Here is a 9,142-nt window from a genome sequence, read left to right as displayed (position 1 = left end):
CTACAGCCTCTACGGTGTGAAGAGGGAGGTCCCTTTTGACAGAGCTTTCCGGCTGTCAGATCTAAGCTGTTGTTTCCCTGTCAGCTGTGTCTCTTCCGTTGCAGCCAGGTGGGCCACGCTGCTCCAAAGGAGCTCACAAGCTGAGTTGCAAGGGAGGTATTGAGAGGACAGGGATGGCTACAACGTGCTGCAAACTGAGTGAGGGTCCCCACAATCCTCAGCAAAGGTCTGTGGTGTGCAAGTGGGGAGTAGAGGGCCCCCAAGTTCCAAAGGAAGGGAGGTACTCGGGAGCTAAAGCCCTTGGCTGCTGTGGTAGCAGCTGCACATGGCAGCTCGTCCACAGTGCACTTCGAATGAGGTCATATGAGCGGGACTCTGGAAATGGCTCCGAAATCCAGAGAAAGGGGTCAGGGTATGTGGGAATCCGGCGGGGGTGGGGGGTGGATGAAGGAAGGTGTCCTTCCTCTCTCCAGTGCAATTTGGTTTGGTGAGTCTCAAAGCTACCAGATGGCACTTCCCAAGTCAGGCCCCCGCAGGAATCAGGGTGGGCTGCGTGCCTCGGCCCCTGCCACAGGGACAAGCCACACCAGTGGCCTCCCTGAGCTCAAATGGCCGGATCTGGGGGTTCTGTCTGGGTGCACACCTCCTTGCTGTGGCCAAGTTCCCCCCTTCTCTGAGCACCAGCTTCATCCTCTCGAAGGAGGACATCGATTGCTACCTTGGCACGTTACTCTCTTCATCCTGTGAAGACTCATTAGGCTTATCCTACAATTACTAGCTGGCCCGAAGAGATATCTCCTGAATCCAGATTAAGCTGGAGTCTCCCAGGCTCATCTGGCATGTCTTCCCTGAAGTCTGCCAAAACCCACACCCTTGCATTTCCAGGGACTCCCCTTAGCCAGCTGGGCAGAAAACCCAGCATGCTTCAAACAAGCTGACAGACAAGCGGGAGAGGACTCACGGGCAGACGGCCTCCCTCAGGTCTCGGGTGGAGCTCTGGGACCACAGCAGCAACGGGCCATCCCAGCCCCTGGGCTCAGCAGCGCCCTCATTCTCAGGCCGGCGGCTCTGCCCTGAGGGGAGCAGGAAGGTCACCAACTGCCGCAGGCGGACCTCAAGCCCCTCCCACTGCTGGAGCCTGACCTCCCCCGGCCCCACCCCTTCCCCTACCCCAGCAGGACGAGAGCTCGTCTTCCCCTGGCTTCCAACGTGAGGCCCGGCCCTGGGCCCCGATTGGGCACTGCCCCAGTCCGGAGCCAATCACAGTGGCCAGGGAGGTGGAACGCACCGATTGGCCAGGGCCAGGTCATGTGACCATGCTCCCCAGGAAACTCAAATATTACCAAGATTCCCTAACAAACCAATGAACAAAATTATCCAGTAAACGCAAACCGTACTTTTTAATGAGGCCAATGTCACAGAAAAAAAATAAAATGCTTCACAATGAACTGCTCAAGGAAGCTACTAAATAAACTTTCAGAAAAGTTAAGTCGTTTTTTTTTTTTTTTTTTTTTAATAGGGTGACGGAGAGCTATACCTTTCCCATCTATGTGAATTTAGGTTTAAACTAGATTTCCCTTGGCTATTATATAAGACAAAAAACCCCACATCACCCCCTTTCACTCCCCCCACCCCCAAAAAGTGTTTTAGTCTATTGAGTTTTTGTGTCCTCAGTTGTGTCTGATTCACGGCAACTCACAAACTCTACACAGCCAGGCTCTTCCGTCCATGGAATTCAGGGCAATTTTTTTCTGTCACAGTAAATGCCCACCCTGGGTGATCCAAAGGCAAGGGCTCAGAGGCTCCTGAGAGAATAACTCCTTTCAGCTGAGCACAGAGCTGGCTCCTCACTGGGATGCCTGTGGCCTGGGGCTCCCAGAGGGGACAGCAGCACTCGCCCCACCGTGTGGTCACTGCTGCAAGTGCAGGCTGCTCCTCACTCCCCCTTGACAGTGTCCCTGAGGGCAGAACAGTGTGAATCTACTCAAGGTGGAAATGCAAACTCCGATGCAACCAAACTTCCCACAAGGTCTCCAAAACCACTCAGGAACAGGGAATTGGAAACTGCAGGGCATGACATGAATGGAGATGGAGACTTGACACCTTACACCGAGTTCACTTCCAGTTATCCCTAGACAAAGTTTCCATGAAAACTTGTCACAAATCTAGAAGAACAATGAGCAGAAACCGGACACGTGCTTTGAGTCTTCACACACAAAACTAAAAGGCAGTCCACAAAACAACCCAGAGAATACAGTGGACTTTGCAAAATCAAAGATATCTACCGTGGGAAAGACCTCATTACAAAAGCAAAAGACAGGTCATACATCGCGAGACGAATGAGTGGAAACACAAAGCTTCTCAAGGACGTGTCTCCAAACAGACAAAGAACACCAACACAACAAGCCTGTGAAAACTAGGGAAAGGTCTGAAGGGACGCCAGACTGAGGAAGACACACACAGAGTATCCCGGATGATGTCCAGCACTGAGGGCCTGAAGAAACAACAGTCTAGTTGCACTCCCTCAGGCCTGTGTGACCCTGGATGAGGCCTCTGTTTCCCGGTGGCTCTGAGAAATGGACAGGGAGGAAGGGGAAGAGAAATCACTTGCACTTCTAATACTCACCGCAAAGTCTTCCAATGAGAAGGGAATTATCACCCCCACTGACAATGCCATTCACTGAAGTGATACCCACGAGTCCATCTAACCCAGAAGGGAAGGAAGGACCTGTTCTCACAAAACGGCGAGAGATGGAAGAAAGAAGATCAAGCCCACACCAATCACTGGAAAGAGAAGCTGTGCTCAGGGCTTGAAAGAATTCCTATTGGGGAAATGATGTCACAGCCCCACAAGGCAATCCACAGCTTCGATGCTATTCCTCCCAAAATGCCAATGCATGTTCGCACCGAACAAAGAATTGCAAAAGGGGTTACGGAAACAGAAAAGAGCCTAAATTGTCAATACAATCCGACGAAAAAGCCCCGATACGGACGTCCAAGGTTGTGTGAAAGGAAATTAGACGACCAAACTAGGATCCTCAGGAGAGTATCGGAGAAGGCGATGGCGACCCACTCCAGTACTCTTGCCTGGAAAATGCCCTGGACGGAGGAGCCTGGTAGGCTGCAGGCCATGGGGTCGCGCAGAGTCAGACACGACTGAAGTGACTTAGCCGCAGCGGCAGCAGCAGGACAGTATGCTATTGGGAATACAACAACACACACAGATCCAGATCGATGGAATAAAGTTGAGGGTCCAGAAACAAACCCCGGCATCCAAGGTCAACTCATCTCTGACACAGAAGGGGAGAATATCCAAATGGGAACAAGAAAGCCTCTTCAATCAATGTCCATGGGAAAACCAGACAGCTACATCTGAAGAACGCTATTGGTTTTGATCTCACACCACCTCAATATCGGGGAAAAACCTCACCCTAAAGACTGATGTCATGAGATAGCTAGAAAGAAGCGTAGGTCAAAGGCTCCTTAACATCAGAGTCTCCTTGCCATTTGCTGGGCGGAGGTAGAAATGGGTCTCTTCAAGTAAGGGAAAGAGGGAAACCAAGTACACCAATGGGTTTCCATCCAATGGAACCTCTTCACAACAGAGAAGCTAAGCATTCACAAATGCAAAAGATAGGAAACGGAACATGAGAGACTCCTTGCAAGTGGTGTATCTGAGAAGGGGTTCATATGGAAAGAGACGAAGAATGCACAGCACTCAGATTCCAAGAAACACCACCACCACCCTTGACCCTTCCCCCATGACCAACTCCGACCTAAAGCCTTTCTCTCCCTCTAACCTATCCCTAAAACATAACCCTCATCTAATCATATACATGTGCATTCCTAGCATCCATCCATCCACACACGAGAGAGAAAGAGGAAGACACAGACTGAATCGAGAAAGGAAAAGAGAGGGACACAGCCAGAGAGAGACACGGAACCAAAGAGAGGAAAGGAGTCGATGGTCCAGACTTTTCATCAATCTGTCTCGAAGGTAGAAGCAATGACAGCGCCCATCCACCCCAGAAGGGGGAAACGGACGGAAGGTTTGGAGAGGAAAAGACAAGAACGCAGGGAGCCATTAGAAGCTCAGCCACCCGCAGAAGCCGAGCTGGGACACTTGAACAGAATCTCAATGGAAACAGAGGACCAGAAAGTTGGCTACTCTTTTCTATCAGAGAGGGAGACCTTCGAGACTTCCTTTCGGTCCTCCAACTTGCATGCGGGGTCTCCAAAGAGTCAGGAGGGGGAGTGCCTTTTCCTGGGTACCACGGCGCATCCAGGCCTCGTTCTGCCCCATTCTGTGCTGTGTCAGCCCTGGATGGAGTCTTTCTTTCTGAAGTCTCAGCGCACAAGCTCCACGTGATATCAGCCCCAGGTGGAAAGGCATGGAGCTGCTCGTAGGCCGACAGACCTAGGAAACAGATGGGAGAATGACCCCCACTCTGCAGATGGAGAGACCGGGGAAACCCTGAGGGGCATATGCTTGTCCAGGGCCACACCACTTATGAGAAGAAGGAGCCTGGTCTGAGAGCAGCGGGGTCCTCGGAGCTCAGGCCCTGGCTGCACCCAGGCCTCCCCAGGGCTGTGGGCTGGGCTGTGTGGCTGTCACTGTGCCTGCACATGGCCTAAGGGGGGTGGTCGAGCAGTCAGAAACCCAGAGATTCCCTTGCGAAGTTTTGGGGAAGGGACCTCAGCACGAACCCCAGGAAATGATGTCACCTGCCGGCAACAGAACCCAACAGAACCCGCAACCCGGGTATCCAGGCCTCCAGAGCGGAGAGGAGCCCCCAGCCAGATCACTTGCTGCCAGGATGTTCTGCTGCTTGCCCCTGCCCAGAGGCCGGGGCCTCAGGAGAGCTCACAGGCAGTGTGCGTGGGCACCCTGTCGACGTTGGCTCAGGGCACCCCCGAGAGGCCTCTGGCCCTTTGCCCGGAGAAACAGAAAGGTAACACGGGGAGCCCCAGGCGGGGCCGGGCCACCTCTCCCATGCCACCCGGAAACACCGGGTCCTTTGCCTGTGTGTGTGGATGCGGGTTTCTCGGGGTGTGTCTCCCTCAAGGAAGCCCAGGCGGATGTGGGGTCAGAAGCCTGCGGACAAGTTGTGTCCACACCCCAGGGGAGAGCAGGCTGGGTGGGATGGGGAGAGTGCGGGCAGCGCCGGCCGCCCAGGCTGACCTCACACCCTCAGGTGGGTCTCTTTCCTCCCGGGTGGGGATCTGAGCAGACACACGTCTCTGACCCTTCTGGGAAGAGAAGTTCGAGCAGGCAGAAGCAGCGGCTCCACTGGCCAGGCCCAGCTCGGAAAACTCCCAGCACGGCTGGCTGACGGTCACTGTCGTTGCAGAGCTTCCCACGTGATGAGGCCGAGGACGGGGACACCCCGTCCACCTCCCGGAGGGAGGGGTCGGAGCACCACCCCCCCGCCCGTGAGGCCCAGTGCAGGCTCCAGGTGAGCGTGCCCACGGAGGCATCAGCCCCACCGGGGGCGAAGCGGAGGCGGGGAAGGCCTGCTGCCGAGACACCGCCCAGGATACACCCGGCGGCCCAGTCTGAGGCTGCCACGGAGCTCAGCACACCCGGCTCCGACCCAGAGTCCCGAGAACCCCGGCCTCTGAGGCAGCAGGAGGACCTGGAGCCCAGCACGCCAGAGCACAGAGGTGAGGACGCTGGGGCTGGTGCACGGGAGTGTGTGGGGAGGGGGTGCTGAGCTACACACGGACGAGTCCCCGAAAGATGCTGCTGGGCCTGCAGCAAGCGCTGGCCTCACACCCCCACCCCCATCTTGCACACTTCAGTCCCAAAAGACATCCGACCCTGGGTATTCTTTGGGAATCTCTTGGAAGCTTTCTGTCCCGGGATACGCACATGCCAAGGCTGGCCTGTGGGCAAACTTTGCTTCTCCCCCAGCTCTAGCACTGGCCTCCAACTGGAACCAGGCTCTACTTCCCAGACCTGTCCCTACAGAGGTGGTGGCTCCAGGTGCAGGACCCAGGGATCCACCGAGGCCAGATGGAGAACCGAGACTTGCCCTCGCAGAGACACCAGGCCAGCTGGGTACTGGCCAGCACACCGGGCAGATCGGATCTCCGTGCCTGCAGGGCCCCCAGCCCCAGGCACTGATGTCCCACCCCCTCAGCCAGAACCTCCACCTCCACGTGCACCTGTACCTGCTCGGGCTTTGGCAGGAGAACCCGAGGCAGAGGAGGAGTCACCGCCTCGGCAGGGAGAGCCTGCCCTGGCTCCCGCGCAACACCCAGACGCCGACGATGACTCACTCGCCCCTGCAGGAAGAACGAGCCCCCGCTCTGGGCAGAGACCCAGAGCCCTTGCCGGAAACACCACGTCCAGGGGAGCGGTCGGCTCTGCAGCCTCCATCCCTGTCTGCTCACCGTGGACGCCGGCAACTCGGTCTGCCCCCAGGGGACATGGAGTTCCTTTCCCCTGAACTGCTTTGCATTTGGTTTGTTTCCACCTTTCTGGTGATGTTTTATTTTGTGTATGGTTTCCTGTATTTCTCTTGGTTAAGTTGGGATTAGTAAACTTTTTCATCATTGTTGCAATTTGGGAACACTGTTGTGTAACTCTGGTGATACTGTGTTACCATCCCACTTTGTAGTTTCAGACCCGTTCGATCTTTATGCCCCACCCCCCAACAAAGCCTGGATTCAAGGCAAGCACGCCCTGTTCATCCCTCCCCCCGATCCTGAACACAATTTCATCTTTTCTTTCTGCATTCCTTCCTATATTCTTGGTGTCCCCAATCAATGACTCTCAGTGAAATGACTGAAGGAGTTTTTTTCGGACTCTCCACCTACTGTAAGACTCCATTGGAGAGTTCTCATTTGTATGTCATTTGAACTAGCCTTTGATAGCTGAAAGGACGGTGTACGTCCTTTCAAGATATCATGTGCCAAACGAAGCCCTTTTGGCAAATGCCATCATTATCTCCAGGCAGGCATTGCTGTTTGAAGGGTGACATCTCAGCCAGAAGGCAGAGGCTGAGCTCCTCTTGTTGCACCAGCTCCCAAAAGAAGCCAAGAAAGGGAGCTGGAACAACAAACCACCCCAACGCCCAGGAAAGCGTTCTTCACGACAGAAGGCTAGAAAATGACCCAACAACCTTGTGGCCCAGAACCCCTCTAAAAAATCACTGTTCCATAAAAAAGAGAAACACATGGGAAGTTCCAAGGAGAGGCAATGCCCATGGCCAGTGTACTTTAGAGACGGCCTGACCGCTCCGGGGAAGACACGCACCGACGGAACCCCTTGGGAAACAGCAGTGATAGTCCTCACCGTCGTAAGGGTTTCCTCTGGGGACAACCTGCCCTGGGCACCACATGAGGGAGCAGACCGGCTTCTCTTCCTCTGCCCCCACACCATTCACTCATGAAGGCAGCTCAGGTGTTCTCATGCCCTGCCTGCCTGCCTGCCTGCCTGGCTCATCCGTGAGCTGTGCCCACCTCCAGGGCAGGACTCCACCTTCTCCTCTCTGTGTACCGTGAATCTGCACACAGTGGGCTTTCAGAACCTTAGGAGACTTGAGCCATTCCCACTGGAGCCAGAACCCTCCCCAGGAAGGAAAACAGCTGTGGAGTCATTTTGGCCCCAGCACTGGTTCCCAAACCCTGGCGGCTCCTACAGCCTCTACGGTGTGAAGAGGGAGGTCCCTTTTGACAGAGCTTTCCGGCTGTCAGATCTAAGCTGTTGTTTCCCTGTCAGCTGTGTCTCTTCCGTTGCAGCCAGGTGGGCCACGCTGCTCCAAAGGAGCTCACAAGCTGAGTTGCAAGGGAGGTATTGAGAGGACAGGGATGGCTACAACGTGCTGCAAACTGAGTGAGGGTCCCCACAATCCTCAGCAAAGGTCTGTGGTGTGCAAGTGGGGAGTAGAGGGCCCCCAAGTTCCAAAGGAAGGGAGGTACTCGGGAGCTAAAGCCCTTGGCTGCTGTGGTAGCAGCTGCACATGGCAGCTCGTCCACAGTGCACTTCGAATGAGGTCATATGAGCGGGACTCTGGAAATGGCTCCGAAATCCAGAGAAAGGGGTCAGGGTATGTGGGAATCCGGCGGGGGTGGGGGGTGGATGAAGGAAGGTGTCCTTCCTCTCTCCAGTGCAATTTGGTTTGGTGAGTCTCAAAGCTACCAGATGGCACTTCCCAAGTCAGGCCCCCGCAGGAATCAGGGTGGGCTGCGTGCCTCGGCCCCTGCCACAGGGACAAGCCACACCACTGGCCTCCCTGAGCTCAAATGGCCGGATCTGGGGGTTCTGTCTGGGTGCACACCTCCTTGCTGTGGCCAAGTTCCCCCCTTCTCTGAGCACCAGCTTCATCCTCTCGAAGGAGGACATCGATTGCTACCTTGGCACGTTACTCTCTTCATCCTGTGAAGACTCATTAGGCTTATCCTACAATTACTAGCTGGCCCGAAGAGATATCTCCTGAATCCAGATTAAGCTGGAGTCTCCCAGGCTCATCTGGCATGTCTTCCCTGAAGTCTGCCAAAACCCACACCCTTGCATTTCCAGGGACTCCCCTTAGCCAGCTGGGCAGAAAACCCAGCATGCTTCAAACAAGCTGACAGACAAGCGGGAGAGGACTCACGGGCAGACGGCCTCCCTCAGGTCTCGGGTGGAGCTCTGGGACCACAGCAGCAACGGGCCATCCCAGCCCCTGGGCTCAGCAGCGCCCTCATTCTCAGGCCGGCGGCTCTGCCCTGAGGGGAGCAGGAAGGTCACCAACTGCCGCAGGCGGACCTCAAGCCCCTCCCACTGCTGGAGCCTGACCTCCCCCGGCCCCACCCCTTCCCCTACCCCAGCAGGACGAGAGCTCGTCTTCCCCTGGCTTCCAACGTGAGGCCCGGCCCTGGGCCCCGATTGGGCACTGCCCCAGTCCGGAGCCAATCACAGTGGCCAGGGAGGTGGAACGCACTGATTGGCCAGGGCCAGGTCATGTGACCATGCTCCCCAGGAAACTCAGATATTACCAAGATTCCCTAACAAAACAATGAACAAAATTATCCAGTAAACGCAAACCGTACTTTTTAATGAGGCCAATGTCACAGAAAAAAAAAAAAAAAGCTTCACAATGAACTGCTCAAGGAAGCTACTAAATAAACTTTCAGAAAAGTTAAGTCGTTTTTT

General features: G+C 55.2%; 1 protein-coding gene across 3 annotated transcripts; it reads left to right on the top strand.

The window, feature by feature from the left end:
• Nucleotides 1–2,334: 2,334 nt before the first annotated feature.
• LOC145514021 (uncharacterized) lies at nucleotides 2,335–6,575 on the top strand. 3 transcript variants are annotated; one of them, XM_081511102.1, is made up of 3 exons: nucleotides 2,335–4,952; nucleotides 5,352–5,664; nucleotides 5,972–6,575. In XM_081511102.1, the coding sequence occupies exons 1-3, from the start codon at nucleotides 4,716–4,718 to the stop codon at nucleotides 6,541–6,543; spliced, it is 1,122 nt and encodes a 373-aa protein (XP_081367228.1). In that variant the 5' UTR covers nucleotides 2,335–4,715; the 3' UTR covers nucleotides 6,544–6,575. The 3 variants fall into 3 exon arrangements, with proteins under 3 accessions (XP_081367228.1, XP_081367227.1, XP_081367226.1); XM_081511101.1 differs by having other exon boundaries at nucleotides 5,921–6,575; XM_081511100.1 differs by having other exon boundaries at nucleotides 5,915–6,575.
• Nucleotides 6,576–9,142: the final 2,567 nt, after the last annotated feature.

This window comes from Giraffa tippelskirchi, chromosome 7, assembly GCF_054371585.1.
Source record: "Giraffa tippelskirchi isolate mGirTip1 chromosome 7, T2T-mGirTip1v1.2.pri, whole genome shotgun sequence".
Taxonomy (NCBI): Eukaryota; Metazoa; Chordata; class Mammalia; order Artiodactyla; family Giraffidae; genus Giraffa; species Giraffa tippelskirchi.
This window is presented reverse-complemented; position numbering and strand designations above follow the sequence as displayed.

Coding starts and splice junctions, on each gene's coding strand:
- LOC145514021 (XM_081511100.1), top strand. CDS start 4,716: ATGATGTCACCTGCCGGCAACAGAACCCAACAGAACCCGCAACCCGGG. Junction 4,953..5,351: donor TTGCCCGGAGAAACAGAAAG/GTAACACGGGGA, acceptor CTGTCGTTGCAG/AGCTTCCCACGTGATGAGGC. Junction 5,665..5,914: donor CAGCACGCCAGAGCACAGAG/GTGAGGACGCTG, acceptor CTTCTCCCCCAG/CTCTAGCACTGGCCTCCAAC.